Raw genomic sequence first — 25856 nt, forward strand, 5'->3', positions numbered from 1 at the left:
CACAAACTCTTATGAGATATCCATCTTTCTGTTGGAATAATCGGAGCAGAATAGAGATCAGAAAGTAATTACAAGAAATTACACAGGTACGCAGGCAGCCTCAAAAACCAAAACATTGCGAGGTACTCTCCAGAATTCGTGAAAATGAAGTAAATCTCTGCTAAGTATCTGGACACTATGAAGTAAAAGGGTTGTTAAAGGTGGGACGAAAGGGAAAGGTGACGAAGAGATAGTTACAGTGCTACTGCTAATGAAATTGTGAAAATATGCTATTGATATACGAATCAGAGCCAAACATCAGGGTATATGGTCTAACAAAAGTGATTTCAAGATATTCAGAGCGATTTAACCAAAGTTTAATAAAGAGAAAATCAAAAGATAATACGATACACGTAAAACTCAATCCAGAAAACCATTGTATCGTTGGTATAACTTTAGAAATGGGGAGTGATAATGGATAAATAGTGTAAAGAGGTAGAAGAGAGCATCTGTTACAACGACATTGTAGATTGTCTCGCGGCAATAGCATAGATAAAGTAAAAAACTTAATTTTGAGATGGAAAAGCTTAAAAAGTCCTATAAAAGAAAAAACTATAGGAGAGTAGTGAGGTAATTAACTAATTTTCTAAATTGTGGAGGTCCTCCGACTGAACTACGACCAATCTAAATGAAGTTTGCCCTACATAATGTGAACTAATATTGAATTATTTCTAGAAAAATATGAATCATTCCATAACGCTATATAAAGCTTCCGAAATATAATTATCAAGAAGAAATAATTAAAATCACTTCTGTTTCTAAGGATTTTTATATCCATTGACGTGATTGGATAGTACTGCGATACTTCTTACGCTGACTATGAACATTCTGTACAATGCAGATAAGTTTCGGGTCTTTGGAAATTTATTTAATCTAGTTTTTAACGTATTTACAAGAGTTGGTTTCGGACAAAATTATTTTTTTTTGGAATTTTATGACGCAGAAAATTACGTGAACAAGATTTTTTATGTGGTTTTCTACTACTTACGTCGTTTTACCACGTTAATTTCGAAATAATAAATTTTATGTAAATAATAACTTTTACTGAACAAGAAAACTGAAGCTCAGTTACGCATAACAATATTAATATTGTGAAAAATAGAATAACAGTTATAAAGATCGCTTAAAAAGATTTAATATCAATAATAATTGTTATTGATCTTTCTCTTATAGGAAGTAGTGTTTTTTTACAAACTCATTAGTTAAAATATTATTTGCTCCAATGAACAGAAAACTGCTTAGATCAAGATACGACAAAATATTAGAATTGAAATCATTTTTCTCCAATTCTCCGTTTCATTATATTTATGTGTACTCAATGTTCAAATGTATTCTTTAGTATTAATCGTATGAAATTGAGATTTAAGGAAATATCCAATAATTTCCATTCAAGTTTATGTTAAGAGGACGGTTCGACTTTTTTGAAATTAAAAATAATTTCTCTACTTTGTTAGTTCTGTCATTTTTATGATATCATCTGTCAATATTTTATATAAATCTGACCGTTTAGTTTTCATACTTAGGCGAAGAAATCTTTTCTTATTATATTTATCTGAAAACACCTTGTTTACATTTGTTTTATCAAAGATGTGAGAGTGGCATTTTCAGAACAACGCACCGAAAATCTCCGATTTTTTTTTCGTGCGCCAAATAAAAAATACAATTGAAATTAGTCATAAGAAAAAACAATTATGGTGTTTTAGTTCTAACAACATGGTTCTGTAAGGGAGTGAGAGCTAAATATTAAGAAAAGAAAGAAGCCTACCTGAAATACAGAACGTCAAAAACCCAGAATTCGTATGAAGATTACAAAAGAGTACGTTATGAAACAACAATATTAGTAAGAGAAATCAAGAACAAATATTGGGAACAATTTTCCAAACAAATGGAGAATGATTTTTACGGCCTCCAGAAAAAGATATGACGAATCATAAAGGAACAAAGAAAAGAAGTCAATGAACTCTTCGAGACAAACCAAACACAAAAGTTAACATGGGTTAAGTACCTCCAAGAACTGTATCGGAACGAAGAAGAAACGAACCAAACACGCCTGAAATAACTAAAACGAAGATCTATATTTTGAATTGACAACGAACTACTCAAATACGGGGAAAAAGCCTTGGCAAGCAACTAACAACTCTCATTAACAAGATCTTGTCACATCCAAAAATCCCAGACGATTGGGGAACGAGTACTACAATTCTCATGTTCAAAAAAGGAGATAAGAAAATCTGATTATAGAGGAATCAATTTGCTGGGTAGCACTCTGAAACTTACAACAAAAGTCATCATAAACAAAATAAACAGTTTCATCCCGTTAACAGATGAGCAACAGGGATTTAGATGGAGAAGGTCGTGCACATATGCGATTTTCGTCATCAGAGTGCAACAGACCAGCGTTTATGTGCTTTATAGATCAACAAAAAGCCTTCGATCGAGTACAACTAAAAGACGTAGTACATCAATTATACGATTAACAAATCTCCCATGACTTGATAAGAACCATTGAAAATATATACATGGACAACAAAATCCAAGCCAAAGTGAACGTAGTGCTAGCGGAGCAAATAGCAGTACACAAAGGGATTCGCCATGGAGACTCCTTAAGCCCCTTGCTTTTCAATATCATTATGGACGAAATAATCAAGAAAGTACCAGATAGGGGATCAAAATATTACAATATTATGTTACGCTGATGATGCTGTTCTAGTCGCAAGAAATGGGGTTGATCTTCAAAGGCTTTTACATGTGTTTAACTGCACAGCAAATTCTCTCAATATGATAATATCTGCGTCCAAATCAAAGTGTATGACCACATACAAAACTCCATTAAGATGTAAGCTAGTCGTAGTCGATCAGATAATTCACCAAGTAATGAAATTCAAATACTTGAGAATCGAGATTTCAGGATTTGGAGACGTAGAAAACGAAGTAAGAGAGCAAACAACCAAAGCCTTAAGAATAGCAGCATGTTTGAACAATGCCACGGCTAGACCCGTAATGACCTACACGGCAGAGACACGTCCAGAAACGGCGATAACCAAAAAAATAGCAGAGATGAAAGTGCTACGCAGGTTAGCCAGAAAAAACCTACTGGACAGGGAAAGAAGTGAGAACATTAGAAAATAGTGCAAAATAGATGACGTATAAGAATGGATTCTATCAAAAAAGAAAGAATGGAACGAGCACATAAGTCATATGGACAACAATAGACTGGTCAAGATAGCGCGCGATAAATCCCCAGTGGACCGAAGGATTATCGGCCCACCCATAAAAAGGTGGAGTGACAACCTTGAAGCAGGATAGGAGGCAAGGATGTCGAAGATAAAACAGGCGACTACGCTTAAAACACGGAAGAAGAAGAATAACAAGAAGAAAAAACAATTATTTATTTATAACACTTCTGAAAACAGCAAAATAATTAGTATAGTTTGAAATCGTTGGTATTAATAGTATTAATAATATTTTTTCTAAAGAAGGCCTTAGTCCATGCCTGGTATATTCTTCGAGATTTGTCAGTTTCAGGTATTTTGCAACAAGTTTTGTAACAGCGCTGATGGTGTGGCATTTAACATGTTGTACGTAACACTTACGATTTCAGTATGCAACAAATAATCTTCTGCTGTTCATATTTCTAGGCCGTAGACCTGCATATTCACGTTAAAGTACACAGGACTCGAATGTACATGTTTTATTGGTAATGGTAAAATTCCATGACATATGTTTTTTCTACCTTGCAAAAACACAATAACAAATCGTCCATTATCTTCCACATCGTCTAAACTTAAACATATCAAATCAACCCCACGAGATGCGCCAAAGATCCCAAATACTAAAATCACTTTTGCCAGTAAATATTATTCATCTAGAGCTTAGCATAAAAATGTGGTTACTTGTTTTGCCGTTAGTACCCTGGACTTTTTTGGTGCTAGCGCTTCAAAAAAGCAATAGTTTGGGATATTTTGTGTTATCAGCAATTCATTTTATAGGTAAACAGTTCTTTAGCATTGAAAACCGACTCTATAACGTGAAAGATTCCATATTCTTGTCTTTTTCGACAAAATAATCTAGAAGAATATCATCACTTACAGTTTTAACTTTTTGGAGATCTCACCATTCTATACAAAGTCGTGTACATATCTCGACTTAGATTTTCCTGGTTACAAATCAGCACTGGTTTGTGCCGCTGGCTCTAATATGTTTTTTAAGGAATATCTGGATTTTCTTCCAAGGACATTTTTTAAATTTAACACGAATTAAACAGAAAATAAAACAATGCTAATAATAAATGCATCGCTGCTATGTAAATGTTAATCATGTTTGGTACTATTACAATGTATTATGATTAATTGAAAATTAAATATTCTAAATTTAATTCTTATCATTTTCTGCGTTGTTTTCAGATAAGTATAATGAAAAGATTTTTCCGTGCTTGCCTAATTTCCCGAATTTGTCACGCGCGCACCTTAAAAATCCTTATTTCCAGACTCCTTACGAAGTATACTTTCGTTGTTGAGTAAATAAATAAAAATAGTTTCGAATATTGATTAAACTATATTTACGTGTTAAAATAATTGTAAAAAACGCGCAGGCGTTTAATATTTTGCTTGAAGATCAAGTATGAAAATCTATCTACAAGGTGAATGTCGCGATTGCTTGATGCTGATCAAAATTTCGCACGCATTAAAAATTCAAACGTATGTTTGGATATCTTTAAACGTTAGCCAAATTGGATTTTTCCATCGATATGTCATAGCAAATGAAAGTTGACTTCTTTAGAAAGGTACTCTCTCGTTAAACTGCTCTCGTTGCATATTTAAAGGATTTGTTGTGAAAAAATGTATAAATTTTTGATAAAATATCTCAGAAATATTTGAAAAATGTCTTGAATCAAAATGTGAGCATTTAGTATATGTATAATTGTTTCAAATTATTTTGGTAGTATTTGGGATACGAATCGTGATATATCCAATAAAAAATTCAATTTTATTTCTTAGCATCGTAGAAAACTGAAAATTTTATAGAAGCAAAATTATTTCACTTGTTGCTTAGTACATCTACAGAATAACTACACTCAGATAAATATATTTTTATTATTTTAAAACTTTTATTTAAAATGATTGTATATAAAAACTACCCTTGATGTGAATAACAAAATGGTTATAAGTAAGAGCTATTTATTGTACGGGTAATTAGTGAAGCTCTGCAGATAATTCAGAACGATTGAAATGTCTCAGAAAATTGATTTCCTATGATTGGTGAGGGAGTTAAAAGTGAAAAAGCAAACCGAAGATAACATTTATCACAATGTTGTCGATCTTTGTAATCTGGTTATTCAAAATTATCGATAGGCAACTCTGAATGAAATAACGCGGATTAAGTATACAGCACACACATTTCTTCCATATTTCCACTTCGTCTCTTACAATAGAAATATTAAAAAAAACAATTTGCAGTAACCATGCTCTTGATTTTAAACTATGTTATTTAATTTGTAACCCGACTTTTTTACAAACTGTGTTTCATGTTGGTGTTTCAACGTTTAAGCAGTTAACAATATTTCTAACATCAGCAGCAATAATATTTTGACTGTAGAGCCCAAATTGGTGAATTTAATTATAGTAAATAGAATATATAGCATTTAAGAATATTTACAATTTATTACTAGCAATAATTGTGTCCGAAACTTCAAAAAATATATACACAGCTAAAACTCGTACTATTGCACAGTCTAGGAAAACCTCACAGGTCTTTGTTGTTCTTTAACACATTGATTCCGCCAATGCGGGTTGAGGAGCACTGTATGGTCCAGCCCAAGGTTGTAAATTTTGTAATGCGCTAAGCGCCGTATCACCAGGACCTGGTTGAGGAGGAGGTCCTTCACTGATGTAGCCTTTAGACAGGGCTTCTGCTTGAAGGGATAACATCAGTCTGTTCGCTGCTTGTCGTTCGGCTTCTCGCTCTTCTGCTGTCTGCCGTCTGAAACAATAATTTTCACTAAAGGAAAACGAATGGAATGTACATTATTCAAAATAGTTATTATTGCTTGAAACTGGTTGCCAGTAGTAGTAAATAATTGTTTTCAAAATACAATAGAAACTCGATTAATCGGTCCTCAGTTATACGGATTCGTGATTATTCGGACTATCAACTGGGTCACTTGTGACAGTAATGATCAAGGCTTTCAGATTATGTCGGATGACGAAATCATATTACAGATAAATAAACAGCATATAGAATTGATACTCAGGAAATAGAGAAGTTGAAACAGGTGAATACAATTGACTGAAAGTGATATTTTTTTGTTATTGTTATTCAAAGTACACTTGCTAAATGATAATTCTCAAGATAATTTATATTGAGCATTTTCAGTGGAGCTATAAGGTTCCAGCATGAAAAAAAAATGATTCCATTCGAATTTGCATTTCCATTCAATGGAACTCTTCATTTTCATAATACCTATTAATATAGATTCTAATAAAATTTTTGTTCTCCATCCTTTATTTTTTTGTATTTGGTTTCTTCACATTTTTATAATCAGGACCTACATATTTGCAACAAATTTTCCTCTATTGTTATGAACTATTCTCACTAGCTGATCCAAGACCAGAATAGTAAGAAAGAGATAAACTATTACCTTCAATCCTTACTTGTTTATTCGTAGCAAAAATGTTATGGTACGTTGTCTGTCCTGGTGGAAACCTACTCTTCAGTTTTATTCCATGAATCCTTGTTGAAAACTTTGAAGTAGACATTAAATAAAATTTGTTTGTAATTTGCGAAAATTGTGCATTGAGCACGAGTGGTATGACATTTTTTCCAATATTAGAATCTTTTGCCGACTTTTTTACATATTGTGAACATCCATTTCTTTCTATATCTACTCATACATTTAATCATTTCTGTGTTATATCATTCTCTACTCAAACTTTTACCAATTTATTTTCATTAATTTTCTTTCTAACATTCTCAGTGATTATTTTCTCTGCTTTTTCTCCTTCTATGGTTCTTTCATGAAAAACTTCCACTTATTTGCGTAATATTATACCATGTTTCAAGAACATGTCATATTTTTGTCTTCATCTGGTTGTTTTTCATTGTATTTCCATTATAGTCCATTATCTATTTGTTAGATTGCACTAAATTCGATTTCAAATTGTTTCTACTTTCTTAGATCTTTCAGCTCCGTTTTCGCTACCAGATTCACCTATCTGTTCTTCAATGTGATCATTATATTTTGTTTTGCCACACAATTCTCCTGTCGTCTTACTAATTTGTATTTCCCTTGCTCTTTAGACAGCTTTTCTTTGCTATCGTCTTCTACTTTTGAGCATTTCAAAAAATCTCGCTTCTTTTTTATATCGTTACCTGAATATATTGATTTCGTTTCTTTTTTTATAATTGTGAATTTATAATTTGCAACTACCAATTTTTAATTTCATCCTATATTCGCTCCTGTCCTTGTTTCTACTTTCTAGATCATTTCTTGTTAGATTTCGTAGTATATATACTATATCATCTTTTATGCTCTTTCCATTCCTCTCCCCCAATCAAGCATTATTAAAATCCGTGATTAATATTATATTGTTTACACGAATCTATTTGTCAAAATTAAAGCAAATTATTGATCACTTACAATATTGTTACGAACAACAACTCTTTATTATAGAAGGGGGTTTATTACAGTATTTCTTTTAAATGATTTCTAGAAAACTCTATTTATTTATCTCTTGTGTTTCTTTTTGTTTAAAAATTATTTAATATGATTATTATAAATTAGCTTTATTGTAAACTGTTTAAATAAATTGAGAACGTAACAGACAGTGTTCATTAAATCACCCCACGAATAGAAAGAGTGTAAATAAATACGAAAAATGTTACGATATTTAGGCTTATATAACGTAGTCCACACCTGAGTTTTACATAGGTTTTTGAAGAATACTATAAGTGAGATTTAAAAATATAAGAATAATACAATTCTCTCCTATAAAGTACTAAAACACGATTTCCCTTACTTTCTTTATCATAAAGGCCTACTTTACCCATTAATGACACTTAGTTAACACCATATTCCTTCATTATCGGCACTATAATTTTGTGAACTCACAACAACAATTAAAATATTGTCCACTTAAGTGATTTCCTTTTTCCGCAATTCAATTCGCACTCGTTTTACTTAAGTAACACTACATGTTACTTTTAATTGATCCTTTCCTCAATTTGATTGTTTCTATTTTATTTCAATGGAAAAGTGTTACTTTATAAGTTCAAACACAACTATTTAACCTGAATAACTTCCTGTGTAACGTTATATTTAATATAGTCCATGGATAAACATTATTTTTGTAACAACAAAAATTCTGTCAGCGAATTCATTTTTTTTCACATATGATGAATTAAAATTACGTATTTATCTCTAACACGATTAATATATATTCAACCTAGAAAAGATTATTTAATATTATAATCTGTAAATGGACGATGTGTGTCTTTGGCTATCCACTTTAGGAAGTAATTTGTCATCTGCAATATTCAAAAGCAATTTAGCTCCTACCTGGTTACACAAACATGCTTTAGTTGTCAATTAACCTTAACTATAGTTAACTGTAAACCAAACTCTACATTCAACGGTTAAATCGTTGTACTCTTGAGTGCCATTAGGAACAAGTGTGTCCGAGAGTTCGAAAACGAGCATCGAACAACGACAAGGGTGGCGATAGTGCCAATTTGACGCCCTAAAAGCCCCTGCATAAACCATGAGTCGACAGGGAAATATGTTGAATAATGTACACTGACATTGGTCTAGTGTTTAGCAGTTTAAATATTCAGGCATATATTCTCTCGCCACTGTTGGAGTTTATTTTTCCTGACTGTTATACACCGTGTTCACTAATTTGAAAAAAAAAACCAATAGAAGAAACGACGCATTCGTTTAACGTATATATGTTTCCCAGAAAAACATTGTGTCTAGTTTAAAATGTACAACGAACAATTTGAAAGAATGAAATTGGGAAAAAATTACGAGAAATTGTACACTGCGACATCTAATGAATAATTACAGTTGACAGATGGAATCATACGAAACTACTCGTATAAAACCTATAATTTTTGGTGGAAATTGAATTCTGTGTATTGACACAGAATGTAACAAGAAATTAGGTCGCGAATAAAACAATAATGTTTTAATAGATAAATCTAAAGCTTAATATTCTCTTCTTTATCAAACTCTAATATTCTCCTCACCTCCCTTCCATTTACTTTTTTTTCCAATTATTATTTTTAATTGAATGTTTTTGAGTCTTCTATTACCTACTTTCCTTCCTATCTCTTCCTTCTCTGCTCTCTGCTCTCTGCTTTCTTCACGTTTTTTCTCAATAACTTTTCTGAGTAGAACCATATTTAGCAAGTCTTCAAAAGATTTGTTATTCGATCTCTGGCTTCACGTTTTTCGGTTGTACCATTTTCAGCAATTTTTCTTTTCTAACCATTTCACACATCCAATTTCTTTTCGAATTAGAGTTATTTATGGTTTTTTAGCCTGCCAAACGTTTGTTTTCCCATTACCTCTTTCGAATTAGTGAGATTCATGTGTTCATGTTTTACAAACTTTTGTTTTTCTATCTCTGTGTTTGCTTATCTTCATGCTTTTTCCCAATAGCTTTTCTAAGTAACACAATCTTTAGCAAACTTTTTTTTCTTTTCATCTGTGTCAAATATCAATTCCATCTTCTGAATTAGTGACATTCTTGTTTCATGTTTTTCAAACCTTTTTTTTTCTATATTTGTCTTCGTGTTTTCAAACTGTTCCACACACCCAATTTCTTTTTCGAATTAGTATTATTTATTTTTGTTTATCTTAACGTTTCTTCCCAATAGCGTTTTTGAGTAGCACCAATCTTTCTTTCCCAATCATTCCAATTATCAAATTAATCTTCTGAATAAGTGACATTTTTTTTCTATCTTTTTCTTTATCTCCACGCTTTTTTCCAATCGCGTTTCTGATTAGCAGCATTTTTAGCAATGTTTATTTTCTAATAGTTTCATCATATCAATTTCTCCTTTTTTTTAATTAGTGACTTTCATGTTTTCCGAACTTATGTTTTTCTATCTATGTGATTGCTTATTTTCACGCTTTTTCCCAGTAGCGTTTCTAAGTAACACCATATTTTGCAAGCCTTTTTTTTTCCTTTTTTATCATCTTCTGAATTAGTGACATTCATAATTCTTTGTTCGAATTAGTATTATTTATGGTTTTTAAGTCTGTCAAACGTTTGTTTTCCCATCCCTATCTTTATTTATCTTCCCAATAGCGCATTTAAGTAGCACCATTTTTAACAATCTTCCTTTTCGAACCATTCCAAATATCAAATTAGTGACATTTATGGTTTTCATGTTTTTCAAACCATCGTTTTTCTCTCTCTGCCGTTTCTCTTCACGGTTTTTCCCAATCGCGTTTCTGAGTAGGACCATTTTTAGCAACGTTCATTTTCTAACCGTTCCACATACTCATCTCCTTTTTCGAATAAGTGTCGTTTATGGTTTTGAAGACTGTCAATCCTTTGCTTTTCTATCTCTGTCTTTGCTCATCTTCATGCTTTTTCCCAATCGTGTTTCTAAGTACCTCAATATTTAGCAAACATTTTTTTCCAATTGTTCCAAATATTAATTCTATATTCTGAATTAGTGACATTCATGTTTTTCCAACCTTTTTGTTCTATTTCTTCTATAGTTTATCTTCCCGCTTTTTTCCAATCATATTCTTGAGTAAGCTTTTTCGAATTTATTTCATTTATTTTTTTTTTGCTGAGTAGATCTTAAGAATTCTCTGTTTTTATTAAACGTATCACATATCTCAACCATATCAGTCTGTGAGCTTTTACAAATAATGTTGGTTGTTATTGTCTTCGTACTGTTCAATTTCTTCATTTGATTGAGTATTGACGTTACACAAGCATCGGTTGTCGTGGATCTAAATAATGAAACAGATAATTTTGCTTTTATTCTCTTAGGAATATTTTTTTACCTCTCAGGATTCTATATTTTCTTCTCTTCATTATTATAGTTCAGATTTTATGTTACTTTCCTCTTATTGGAATATTTTGATAGCTTACCGATCACCAACGATCATTGACTGTTTTTATGCGGTTAAGAATACTTCTTATAATTTCTCTATTTATTTTATTTTTCGTTTTATTTCAATTATTCAGTATCAAAATAAGAATTATTTTTTCACGTATTTTATTTGTCATTGATGACTTAAATTCTTAATCTCTATATCCAAGTAGCTAGAACTTGTTCTAACATTGCATGTTTTTGTTCGTGCACATAATTACAATAAATATTATAGAGTATTATAATTGTGTTCTCGACGTATTCGATATTGCTAATACAGCTTTAACAAACGATTCTGAACGTCACGTTAAGTGCCAAAGGAAAACAAAGTATTTATTTTTAATTACTGGACGAAGTTCTGCTCCGTTGAGCAAGAAAAACACGTTGCTGACGAAACCATTTAGAATTAAATGTGTCTGTTTGATTGCAGCAGAAAAAAGGGGCAATATATTCATTACCTGTTGGGACAGTAGTGCAAATAGAATCTACTGTATTTTTTTCTACTTTATATTCATTGAAAATCGAAACTATGAGTACCTGCTTCGTTTCAAATTTGAGCCTACAAAATTTGATGAAAATTCAAATGTAAGTGTGATAATAAATTTGGTGAAATCATGTTAAAATCTAATATGAGCGATTAAACAATTCAATCACCAAAACATATGAAAATGAATAAGAAATGGACAAAATAATTCGTTCATATAGGCGATTGACTATTGAAATTACTCTTAATTATTTTCTCTCTATTTATTCTTTTCCTCCCTGCATCTCCTTTCTATAATTTTTTGTTATTTCCATATATTCTCTTCGAGCGAAATTTGAGTAAAACATATTAGTTCGTAAATTTAACAGAATTTTGTTTTCTTTATTTTTATTTATAGATGTTAATTTTTTTTTCATTGTTTCAGATTCTCTTTCGTTTTCCATACTTCTTTTCATAATTCGAAAGCTACTCCTTCTTTATTTACTTCCATTTCATGATTTCCGCATTCCGCTGGTTTGTTTCTACCCCAAAATATTTACTAATTCAATTTTATTTCTGTTTTCAACTTTCTTATTGCATAATATTGTTATCATGTTTTCATAACATTCTTGTTTTCTGCTTGTCACCTAGTACTATTTATCTTAATACGTCCTTTCTAGCTCATCATCTATTTTTTCTATCGTACTCATTTTGTCCCTAGATTCTACATCTTGAATCTTTTATTTTTATCTTTTGCTTAATTTCTTTTCCAGTGCTATTCTTCTTTATATTCTTGAGTTTCAGTTTATATGTATTTCTTATATGTATGCTATCACTTCATGTGGAATTGGTGATTTAATAATGAGGAAGAATCAGTTAAGAACAATAAACAGTTAAGGACATCCTTAAACTCCCAAAACACATGAAAATGTGCAGAAAATGAACAAAATTGCTCGTTCATACAGGAGTATAAATATTCAAGAGCCTAGTGAAAGGCTTAAAATCATATTTCTGAGCTAAGGGGCCAACGTCTTTTTCCTTTTTATCATGAAAACACGCCGTGGTAGAAGATTATTTTGATGCGCTGTCTTTGGCATCTGAAAATCTTCCTATCAGTCCACTTCCACTTTGCTGTCGACATATTTAATAACAAAATATTCAAAAAGAAAAATGTTTGACACCATTGTTGATATTGAACAGGCTAATACAGACCAGAACAAATCATTTAAAAAAATTACAGAAACGCTCTCATTGCTCTTTATATTGCTAGCCTCCAAGGAGATTCGAATTCTATGTAATATTGTCATTTTGTTTTTAATACCATAAAATTATTATATTATCTGAGCATTCCTCTTAAACTAGAAAAAAAAAAGAATTAGACAATCGGTTACTCATTTATACGAGGGTTGCTACTTAAGTTTTGAGACATAGCAACACTGATGTGAATATGTCAAATCTGACATCGCGATCATAAAGTTTGATATTTTTATTACTAAACGTACTCAGATGTGTTGTCATATGAGTGCTTTTCGAGTTGTTTACAGATACTTGAAACTTGATCAAATAATGGAATTAAATCGCGAACATTAACGTGCGATGATTTTCTATGACTATGACGTGGATCAACTCACTTCGACTTTTGGTTATGAAGCATCAGCCACCGTGATCCGCCGATTTTCCAAATTTAATCGTAGTCGCACTTTGCTACAGGATGAATTTTGTGAAGGTGGTCCAAATTGGCTATTATGCCAGAAAACTTCGGTTTTATGCGTAAACTGATATTGAAAGATCCTTATATGACAGTCGCTCAAATAAAGCTAATCCTAACCAAGAAATACTGACAAAAATCAATCGCTGTACTTCAGAGGATGTGTATAAGATTCGTAACACGCCACCAATTATGGATCTATGCATATGAACCCAAAAATAAATAACAATCGACTGTATGTAAGACAAGCCAAAAGTTATTCGCCCACGAAGCGCTTAGAAGCAAATGGTCGTCTGGTTTTTCGGTATAACTGGACCTATTCGAAAAAATCAGAGAAACCAATCTTAGAAAACGAATCATTCTCCACCATGACAACGCGAACTCTCATACATCACCTTAAACAAAAACGTTTTTGAACAGTCAAAACATCGAATTAATGGGTCATCCGCCCTATATTCCTTATTTGACACTTAATGATTTCTTCTTATTCCCGCAGCTCAAAAATAAATTACAAGAACAACGTTTTTCTACATTAGAAGAAGTGGTGGATGCGTTCAAATCATATGTTTTGGAAGTACTTCAATCGGAATATAAAAAATTGTTCGACGATTGGTTTAAACGCATCTTAAAATGTATTGAAGGCAATGTAGAATATTTTGAAAAACGATAAAACCATATCCAATTATGAATATTTGTTTTTTTTGTCTCACAATATAAGTAGTAGCCCTCGTACTTATATTATAGTGGGATTTGTCCGATATTGTACAATATATTCAATAAATAATCCATGCTTCCAACTTAATTCCAGGAACATACAGGATTCTCTTTGATGCCTTTTTTCGAACGAGAGCGAGCATGTTGAAGTGATTTAATCTTTGCAAATAGTGGAGAGTCATAGAAGAGCACTTTTAATAGTCGGATATTCAAGTTGAACTTAAAACTGCATCCATTTGACTTGAAGTTTTGGGAACAGAAATAACATTTTTTTGTCGGACGATGCTCACTTTCAATTAAATTTATAAATTTTTTATTCTGGAGAATATGTGACAAATTATACGAGTTACATCATTTTGAGGGTTACAATAATAGAACTAGGCTGCAGTTTAATGACGAAATTTGTCATACATCCATTGCATGGTCAAAGAAATGTTCCAAAGCAAATGTATCTCACGCAGAGGAGTTATTCCATGGCCTACTGGCAGTTCAGACCTACCTTCTGATTGTAAGGGCCAGCGACGAGATGATAGCGGCCACTTGGACGATATCATTTTCAAGCAATAATTCTCTATGTTGATATTTATTTTTAACATTTATTTGTATACAAAGTGTTTTTTTTAATGGAAATAATGCAAAAACTTTGGCTTAGTCTATATTATTGTATCGTTCAGTATTCTCCGTGATTATATTTTCAAAATTCCAATGCTCTGTTAAATATTTAAATAGAATTAATTATCATTTCTCCCATTTTGAACCATTTTGCTTATCAGACAAGTCAAATAAAACCCAAAACCTATTTTTTCTATTCTTATATTCTGAATTTGATTATTTCTTTAATTAAAATTGTTTGATTTTAATTAAAGAAAAAGCAAAGAACCACTCAAGAACGCAAAATCTTTCGACTTAAAACTTGGTTGTTCCATTTAAAATTAGTTTAGCGAAAAGCGCTTGTGCAAGGAATAGCAGCTAATTATTAATAGCGGGGCGTTAATTAAAATTGTTGGGTCTCTTGAGCTCCCTCAGTAATCAGGACCGGATTTAAAACGTCTGTATTCATATACGTTTGAGATCTGTTTCGAAATCGAGCATAACCAAGAATTATGAAAATTATTAGTGTAGGTGCAATTCTTAATTGGATTGTGCAGCACTTTTGTATTTACAAAAACACATTTGTTTTCTATAATGTTCTTTTCAATTTATATATTATAAAGATAATATATATCTTTATACTCTAGTTTAGTAAAATAGAAGCGTCAATGCACCCTTAGTATTGTATTAGTCAATATTTTGACGTAATAGATCCATTATAAAGAACTACTCGAAGTTCTTCGAGAACAGCTACTATCTTTTTTAAGTCTTGTGGTGTGCGCATATATTTCCATTTCATTCTTATTATTAAACGAGATCATATTTATATTATCATACGGAGCATGAGAAAACAAAGCAGACATTCTTTGTATGTCTAAAATGGGAGAAGTTTAGGCAAAAACTTTCAGAAGGGATCGGAGAATATAAATCTTAAAAAGCCAAGATATTCCAATCAATTCTGAACTGGAGTGACTAACTAACAAGAGTAACAAAAGAGAAGAAGGATGCTTAACTTGGTACGAGTCCTATACAAATGGCGACCATTCTCTGTCAGTTTAAGAAGGAGTTCATCTAGCATTACAAAAAATTATTACTATTTTCGCTTGAGGTATTTTGAATTTAGATATAACAAAAGTGTCACAAAAGTTTTTCCGGAGTTATTGTTCACTCTATAATCTCCGCCTTGTTCCTACCCTGTTGTTTATATTCCATGTTCATCAGCATATTCTGCTTATCCCTAATAAGGGTACTAATTATCGTAGCACCCGCGTAGTTTAATTATGGAGATAATTAATAATGAAAGCTTCATTGTATCAACACCTAACGCTATTTAGATAATATTCTCCACCATTTCCCTGGTTGCTCGTGAGCGGAACAAAGAAAGGGTGGAGAGCAATAGGGTGGGGATTAGAAGGCGTGCATTAGTAAGATGCACCACATTTATTCTCAATAGTGAAAAATTGTTTATGTGTCTATCATTCTCACCCAATGTATGAACCATTTGAAATATTACCTTCAAATAAAATTAATTAGTGATTATTTCCAATCAATTCCTTATGACTTAGTTAATTACTTTTTCTTTTCCTTGACAGTACTTACATATTTCGTTCATAACGTTGTCCTCGCAATTTATTTTGGATCTGCGGGAATGAGAAGAAATCATTGGGTGCTAAACAAGAAATGTACGGTGGATGATCCATAAATTGGATGTTTCCACTGTTAAAAAACGTTTTTGTTTGAACTGACGTGTGAGAGCACGTATTTATGGAGAATGATTCAATCGTCTTTGGATGATTTTTCACTCAGAGTTAACAGTTCTACGTTGCTCTAATGGAACAAGGGTGACATGTCGAGTTATTGCTTCGAAGAGCTTCGTGCGCGAACAGCTTTTGTTATATTTGGCTTATCTTGGAAGACCCATACAGTCGATTGCTGTTTAGTTTCAACAGGAGCTTTTTTGAGCAATTGTCAAATTATGCGGTATCAAACTCGAACAATCCTTTTTAACAAACCAATGTTCATGTTTTTTGCTCTCTCTCTCTCTCCCACGTGCTGTTGATAAATAATTTTTTTCTCAAGGTACCTTTATAATCTTGAGATGTTACTTATTTTATTGGCAAACTCATTTTTCATGTAATTTTTATTGGCTCCTCATAATCCTCTTTACAAACTTTTCGACCTATGACCTTTTCAAAATACCCATAGGATACGGGAATAAATCACATGACATGATGTAACAAAGAGCGGGAGATTGGAAAATTTGGTCTTGTAGTAAACAGAACCAAAATAAAATTAATGATAGTGGATAAGCCGAACCATCTGCTTGACAATCTCGAAAGGGTAAACAGCTTTACATATCCTGGATCCACAATAAGCACCCATGTGGATAGGTTGACGAAATTAAAAGTAACTAAGAGTGCAATGCTGAAACTTAGTAGAATATTCAAAAGCTCATATATAATTAAAAACACTAAAATGAGTCTGGTCCGAACATTTATCTGTGAAAAATGGTGTTATAGGAGATTGTTTGGAATTCCCTGGACTGCGATACTGGAAGATACTGGAAGAGTTAAGTGTGACTACTAGACTATCATCATTATGCATTAAAAGAGTGACGAGATGACAATATAGACAGGCTTATATGGATGAGAGAAGTACAGGGAAAAAGAAATGGAGGCCGATTGCTTATGAGATGGTCTGGAAAAAACAAACAACCCCTTCATGTATTGTTATACTAGGCCGAAGTTCGAAAAATATGAGAGGGGACAATAAAAAGGAAAGAGAGACATTCCAAAGCAGACAAGACTCTAATTACTGGAAAACAAGCAGAGATAGATGTCTGGACTAACTAATGAACGAATAAGAGATAAATATTGAGCGTGAAATAGATACTACAAGAATTTAAAAGATGGCTTATGGAAGGCATAATGATGATTGAACCATTGTAAATTATTTTCATTTCATTTGTGTACTTAGCTGTGTCATGTTAAGATTTCTTTCTCTATATGTGTATATATTCCCATTCATCTTTTCATTCTTGATCTTCCAGCAATTTGTTATTTTCCATATTCCTGATTGAAATTTTTTACTAGACGTGATTGTTAAACTCATTTTCTCACTTCTCAAATGCTATTACTAAAAACTCGTTTGGAAATTGTTATATTTGTCAGTTATATGCAATCACTTTTTATTGTCTACAGCAGCTGCAATTCAACAGACCAATAATAATTAGAGTGAATAGAACGACATCCATTAAACATTAAATAACCCGAACCAAATTAAACAGGAAAAGCTTATTAGGAAAATTCTCATTAAATTTCCCACACACCGTTGTAATAAATAATTCACTTTCAATGGATTTTCCGGTCAAAATATTCCTATTATTTCATAGTCAGCTCGTGTTAAATAAATCATTACTTTTATGGAATAAATCAACATCAGTATTAATTTTAAAGTCGTTTATATTTGCAATATGTCTGACTAGTTAATTTCAAGGGAGGCTGTGGAACTTTCTGACTTCATATAAATTTACCACCACCGACTAATTCTCCACAAAAACAAATTTAACGGGATCCCGTTAAGAATGGGAGGGAAATATCCATAAGCGGAGCGTAAGGAGATAAATGCACGATATAAATAAATACTTATAATGAAAATAGATTCTGGAATAAATAAGATAATATAAGTTTTATCTCTATGATAATTCCTATTTAGTTTAAGCCAGTTCTTTCCTCTTTTTTCCGGCTAACTGCGATTTATTTCTTGATCTTACTTTAGTTCTCTCCTCAAACGTTCATTTTATGTGGGATCTTATTTAGCGATTAAAACGAAGTCGAAGGACCGAAGGATTGTTATCAGAGTTACTTTACTCAAAAATATCGTTGGTATTCCATAGAATAGTAGTGTAATAGATCGAAAATTTCTCTTTCAAATATGTAATGTTGAGTATTTAGAAATCATATTCATGTGTATACAAACAATGATCAGTCTTCCAACTTACTGAAAGAAAGAAAATATATCAAATATTGAAGCAGAGAACGATATAAGCTTTTTATAGGAAAACCAAAACCCTCCAAGTCAGAAGTAAATTATAAACTTAGTTAGTAATTAAAATTCATGAATGATATGTCATTCCAAGTAAGACACAGCTTACTTTTTTATTACGGAATTGTTTCACGAATATCATATAAATGCTGCGTGAGGTTTTTAACCCTTTGCACTCGTATGTCGCCGTATAGTCGCCACAGTACTTTTAACCCCTTGTACTTGTAGATATGTCCTTTTGCGAGTATAGTGTACTCGGACTATTATTTTATCTGCTTATGTGACTACTCGGAATTTTTTTTTCTTCGGGATTTATTTTATGGTTAAGGAACTAAAGAAAAAAGTACTAACCAACTGTTCTAGAAGAGCTAATAAAAAGGATAAAAGTAAAATATTTACTATTAGTAAATCTTTAAAAATACACAGTGGCAGGTAACTAAGAAAACTGCAGCTGAATCACAATCTTTCTCAAGTGGGCTTTTATGCTTTACTAAGAATAAGATTGGGATCATTCCAGTTCACTAATGAGCAGATAAGAAAAAGTAAGTTACCAAGTGCTTAGTAGAATAAGTGTGTATGCCGTGGGTTAAAAGCAATTGAAAACCCAGAGCATATGATCCTTAAATGTGCTGCCTTTGATGATATCAGAGCAGGCTTCAAGTCGAAGACTATAAATTAGAGTATCTCCTGGGAGGGGGGTCGCCAGCTTCCGGCGGAAAGCCAACTGCAATACTTGAAGCCATCAAGTATTTAGCAGTAACAGTCCGAAGAAGAGCAGCACTTGTAGCTGCAACTCAACGGGCAAACCTGTAAATAGTTCCTCCTGAAATCAAAGCCCTTGGGTAAGATAGGTGTGATCACCAGGGATTGATTATTGATCATATGAGTTTTGGAGTTTGTGCAATATTTTGACCGATTTTACAATATGAAAGATAATTATAAATAAATCTGCTTTTTTTCTTTGGGATTTATTTTAAATGCGCTGATATTGCTTAGTAAATACACTTTATTCAAATTAAGTACAATAATTTATTACAATTATAACATGAAAAATAATTAACCAAAAAAAAAACCTAAAAAACACTAAATAAAGAATAATGTCTTACAAAAATAATAAATTTTAAGGATAGAGAAACACAAATCAAACCTTACCTTACCATAATCACTACCATAATCACTAAATAAATTTATACACAATATAAATTACGTTTTGTAATGTTTTAGTGTATGGTACCTGTTTGTGTATATACTTAGTTTCCCGCCTGCCGCCTTGTACTTTACAGTTAGAACATACCGCACAGTCTTTTTTCTTTCCATTATTTTGGCGTAAAATATGCAATTTACCATTTAGCCGCTCTTCTGTATTTGCAGATGATGGTCTGTCAGAAGTTTTGGATCTGTGCTGAAAGTTTTTTGACATTTCGTTAACCAATTTCCGAACAAACTTTAGATGGGTCATTGGTTTGTTGTTTTGGCCCCGTTGTGAAATTTTATATAATAAATATGCATTGACACTGGACATTTCGAGTCCCCAGAAAAATAGCTTTCGCCACCACCACCGTTTCCTCAGGAAACAGTATGACGCTGAATAATAGTCTGCGCGGTCGACACCTCCCATAAATTTATTGTAATTGACCACTACATTTGGCTTATTTACGACTTGTAAGTTACCTCCACGTACTCTTATGCTGATGGGGTGTGTTCCTGACGTATCCCACGAAGTAAGTGCGGTGTCGACCCTTTTATCTTTCCATGCCAATAATATCAAATTACCAGATCTGCGTGCGAATGTATTATCTTCGGCAAATGTTGGTTTTTTGATAGAATCAGGTATAAATTTGCGGTTGATTTGAATAGTGCCTGTCAGATAAACATTTAGTTTTAACAACTCTTGTGCAAGTAGCAAGCTCGTATAGTATCTATCGGTGTAAAAATGATATCCTTTGCATCCTGGGTTATCGTCTAATAATTTTTGACAAAGATGTAACACTATCCTTGTATTTACAGGTAAATCAGGTCTCACTAAATCTTCCGATGTCAAGCTTCCGTAGTACGGCAAAATTGAATACACATACCCGGTGTTAGCATCCGTCATTACATAAATTCTTATCCCCCATTTCGTAGGCTTGTTAGGGTTGTAAGTTAAGAAACTAATTTTACCCTTAAATCCAACAACAGATTCGTCTACCGATACATCTCTTGATGGAACAAAATGTTCTTTGAATTGTTTGTCTAAGCAATTTAAATAGTGCCTGACTTTCTGAATTCGAGCCTTAAGAGTTTGGGCATTTGGATCGTTTTCATGTAAATGTAGCATCCAAAAAATTTGTAAAAATCGTTCTCTTCTAAATATGCTACTAAAAAAAGGTATTTTGGCGTTAAACTGTTGTGACCAATACACTTGGATATTAGATACGGTTATCGTACACATGTTTAGGACAACACCAATAAATACGGTAAACACTTCTACTGTAACATCTACCCACGTATGCCATGTAGAACGTTTTGACAACCTCTTCTGTGCAATTTTATATCTAGCGTAGTTATTTGTTTGTTCCACTATTTTTATTATTAGCTCATCGGTAAAAAAGAGCTTGAAAAAATCTATGGGTTTTGTACAAGTATCTGGTATTTGTGGTCCTATCATTTTATCCCCAGAAGTAAATAAAATCCTGTCTGGTACTTGATCGTGGAATGTAACGTCCTCCCATGGACCAAAATTACCAGATTGTTTTATATTCTCGTCGTCTTCACTGCTGCTTGAACTTGATGGTAAACGTATGATTCTCTGTCTTTTAGCAACTATAATATCACTACCAATACTAGAGTCTCTTTCTTCACTAATATTATCACTATCCAATCTATCGTTGTTAGGCGCGTCAATATAAAATTTGCAACTCATTTTCAATTTCATCTTGTCAAAATTTCTTTGACATTGTTTGTTAGTTATAAAACTGAGTAATATTCAAAACGCAAAAATGGAGCACTTGTGAACTGAAGTGGTTGTAATATAGACATCACCAGATATAAAATAAACAGCTACGATGGCATGTATGAGTATAAAATAAATATCATGTTATCTTTTATTTTTACATAAATATGTTCTCAACGAAGGTTTAAGAAAGCAATTTAAAAATATTATAAATAAGCTTAGGGGATGACAGACCGGCCAACCCGCTGAATGATAAGACATAAGTATGCCGCCTATACGAAGACATACGAGGGCAAAGATTAAGGGTGATTTGGAGTATTTGCTTATTATACCTTTCGGTTATCGATCTATATTTTATAAACGTTTATTCCATCTGATTTCTAAACTTTCATAAAACAGCTTTATTGTTGGTATTTAGGAGCTTCAAGAAAAACATTTCCGTCATGATTATAGTATTTGTGCAGTAGCGGTTTGAAACGAACGTTTTCTTTTTCGTGCCGAAATCCATGTGTGACGAAAAACAGGAGCAACTTATCAATCTCAAATTTTTCGTTAAATTGAAAAAAACTTTAACTGAGTGCTATAAATTGTTACAAGAGTCCTATGGAGTATCATGGCCATGGAAATTAGTTGTTCAATCTTCTGAAATGTATTGATAATGTGCCAGTTTAAGTTTCGGTGAATATGGAAAATCTTCTGATCTGCATTCATTGTTCTAGAGACACAGAATATAATGGAAAATTGTTTAACACATAAATTAGTTGTTTTAATTTCTCACATAATAAGTTTTCTTTCAACTTTCGTATTTGTTGTGTTGTTTTTCTTATTCGCGTCTTATGCTAAACTTTTTAAGTTGAATCCACAATAGATTATAAATGACAAACACAAAATTGAAGGTGACATTGCCAATTTGAATTAAAAATCCGTACAATGAGCAGAATTTGGTGTTTTAATATTGGCACTCATATTGATTATAGAACGACTGTATCACAAAAAGATGTTAATGATGGTGTCATTTGGGTCTTTTCACCGTTTCCTGACAAAATAACTAAAATCAGAAAATGAAAATTTTGTATGGTTGGAGTTTTCATGTATATGATTCACAAATAATTCATGGTTATTGTAAAATTTTATTGGTGGTATACGACAATACTGTTAAGCTAAATTGTGAGTTGTCTTATTACAGTAAAGAAAATGTCATATACTTGTAATACTATGATAAGCTCGCAGTAGGTCGTTGCCGTGGACTTGATTTTTCATTTATTTTGCTCATTCAGCTTCCTGGTCTTCTTCTCTTCTGTGGTTTCCATTCATTGATTTGATAGTCACACATTCTCTGCCAGTCAAAAGTAGTTAATTTCTCCCTTCTGATATTCTTCATTGTATGTTTACTTTCCAAGATTGCTTTGGACGGTGATACCTTTGATTCTATAATTATTAATTAATTAATTAATTAATTAATTATCTTATTAATATTGCTTTCGCCCTTTGAAGATAACGGCCTTCAATTGCTCAGCACAGTATTTTATCGTCTGTTATTATCCAACAAAAACTCTTTTTGTTTTTTTCTATAACATATGTTCATGGGTTTCATCCACCTATTTTCAATATGCGACGTAACAAGAGCTGGATGACTAATAACAAAAAGAAAAATAAAGTCAACAGATATAAATACAATAAGAACAATTAAAGGAGCGCCAGAAAATATAGATTGACTAAATGAACTAAAGATCAGAAACCAAACCGAGGGAGATCACTAGGCGGACCAACAAAAAGATGGCATGAGAGCTAGAGCTCAGTGTTAAAGGAAGATCTAAGGAAGAGGATAAATGGCACTAAAAAGTTGGTTTTAGTTGGTAGTCACCAATAGTTTATGGTGTAACCTTGTTTTATTTTTATTATTTACTGCCCAACATATATCATTATTGGTATCAATGACAACCATTCTTAAAACATGAATGTTTATACTAAACTTTTAATTATTTTTAAAATTGTTTATTTTTAGAAAACATCGACTACACTGCGTTCGAATGATTTATTGTATTGTATTTTGATTAACATTGTCAATAATGCATAATGTATAGTTGAAAGGTAGTAAAAGCATTTAATTTTAGTTTCACTAGAAACTATAATTACTTTGAATGTGCATTATGAAATGATATTTTTGTATTGTATTCTGATTTTAAATTTATTATCTACAAATTTTTTTCAAAATGTATCTTATCGACATCTAGATGTGTTGATTACGAATACGGATAACCGAACAAAAAAGCCAGAAAATCGAATAGCAATGGGTTCTTAAATAATATTCTTAATATAAAAGCATTCTCCAAAGCAACACAGATTAGATCGTACAATAAAGGATCAGACGGACTGTAGTGTATGGATGTGAGTCCTGGGTGCAAACCTAGAAGAGTTATGGAGAAGAAGAGAGAGAATTAATTAGAAGAAGAAGAGACAGGCCGAAAAAGAAATAGATAGGGGAGGTAGCATCGGATTTGAGAAGAGTGGGAATAACTGAGTGAGGAGAAAGAGCTTAGGACAGAAACGGATGGAAACTTATAGTGAAAAGAGTAGAGGAAGAAGAACAAAACATAGCTTGAAGATTTTGAAATAGATATTTTGTGAATATTTTTAATTGTAAAAAATAATCTACCCATTGGCCTGAAGTGCAGGAAATAACAAAAATTTTCAAAGAGAGCGATTTGGATGTTCATTCATCAGCTGGAAAAATGTGTATATAGAATCAAGAAACCCCTTGTAGGTTCTGCCGAATTACCCTCGTAATAAAAGTTTCTTAATTGACGATTACGGTTAAATGATTTTCTGTTGTTTTCTGATACTGCACATATGTCAGACTTTCGTCGATTGGCAACTGGGTACCGCCCACAAATTACATGGTCTGCTAGTTGTTAAAATACGATCAATTTTTATCATGGTTTCTTTTGATGTGTTTATCAGCTGTGGTTATTCTTTCAATAGCATTGTTTTCGTCGAATTGATTTCAGACCTTGAAGAGGGTACTATTAATTCCACATAGCCCACTATTACAGCAAATATATTGTTTCTGATGTTGATTCCAACGGATACTTTTCACAAATAATGATAATAATTTGGTAGGATGATGAAAGAGCGTCATTAAAAACATTTAATGGCTTACTTTGGAGGATTTTTTTTATTTTGGTAAGTTACTAACAAAACTCATATAATTACTAATTATCATATACGGCGACCTCAAAGTAGAGTAACAAATTCTAAAAAGACAGCAACGAAATAAATTAGACTCATCAGAAAATAGGAAAAATTTTTAAACAAGGGTGATGTGAATTTAAATTAAAGAAATTTAAGTTTATATAGAAGTAAATGCGACAGAAAATATATGGTATTTAATATCTTAAAACGGCGGAGAAAGAATTGCCTATATTTGCAAAGGTATGATTGGATTGATGAAATGTGGAAGAATTAATCATAAAGTCAAACGAGCAATAAATATAGTCCAATCACCAACGGAAAAATAGGGTATTACCTAGCAATTTTATCGGATAACATTGATTTGTGTGAAAATTAATTTCTTTGACAAAGTCTATAGCTCCTTTTCTATTTCTGATTTCATCATCTCAATGTCATTATTTTTAGCTTTATAATGAGCGGCCTTTGTTGTTATTGAGATATTTTTTTAGTAAAGAAACAATATCAAACAATGTGAAAATACCCTATCAATATTTGGTGTTCCCAATATCAGCTTTCAATCACTTTTTCATCGATCGAATAAGTTTCTTTACTCGATCTTGTTCGATGCTATCCCATTCCTCAGTCAGCGCAGTCCAATTTCGTACCTAGTGCAGGATTTCTAGCCCGAACTTTTCTCTTAAGTTCATCCCATAAATGCTCGACAGGAGTTAAGTCTGGGCTACACGCTGCCCAATCCATAGCGGCAATATCGACATACTGAAAATACAGCCATCCCGAAATTTGCAGCATGTGGAGGGCATTGTCCTGCTTTAGGATGAAGTGATCCCCCAAAATTTCGGTTCTCCTGCAAAATCCACATGCAGTAACTTGTTCTTCGTAAACCAGCTGCTTAGAGGGCTGAGGTTGATTTGGGGCCAGTTGCTAACCAATTTTGTTCAAGGTCAGTTGCCTCAAATCTTCTTCTGTCTGTCCAACTACTCACAGTTATTGTATGTGTATCTTTTTCTTCCACAACCGCGTCTCCTTTTAAAGTTACTGGTATCTTGTTAACGACGATAAAA

The 25856-nt window shown here is 32.4% G+C and overlaps 1 protein-coding gene across 1 annotated transcript in view; it reads right to left on the reverse strand.

Moving 5' to 3' along the window:
• Positions 1 to 5629: 5629 nt before the first annotated feature.
• The window catches only part of LOC130901274 (T-cell leukemia homeobox protein 3), a 72843-nt gene continuing 52616 nt past the window's right edge, over positions 5630 to 25856 (reverse strand). The window contains exon 3 of the mRNA XM_057812496.1: positions 5630 to 6018. Coding sequence (XP_057668479.1) covers positions 5802 to 6018 — 217 coding nt within the window. The 3' untranslated portion in view covers positions 5630 to 5801. The remainder of the gene's footprint in view (positions 6019 to 25856) is intronic.

The sequence above is a fragment of the Diorhabda carinulata genome, chromosome X (genome assembly GCF_026250575.1).
Source record: "Diorhabda carinulata isolate Delta chromosome X, icDioCari1.1, whole genome shotgun sequence".
NCBI lineage: Eukaryota > Metazoa > Arthropoda > Insecta > Coleoptera > Chrysomelidae > Diorhabda > Diorhabda carinulata.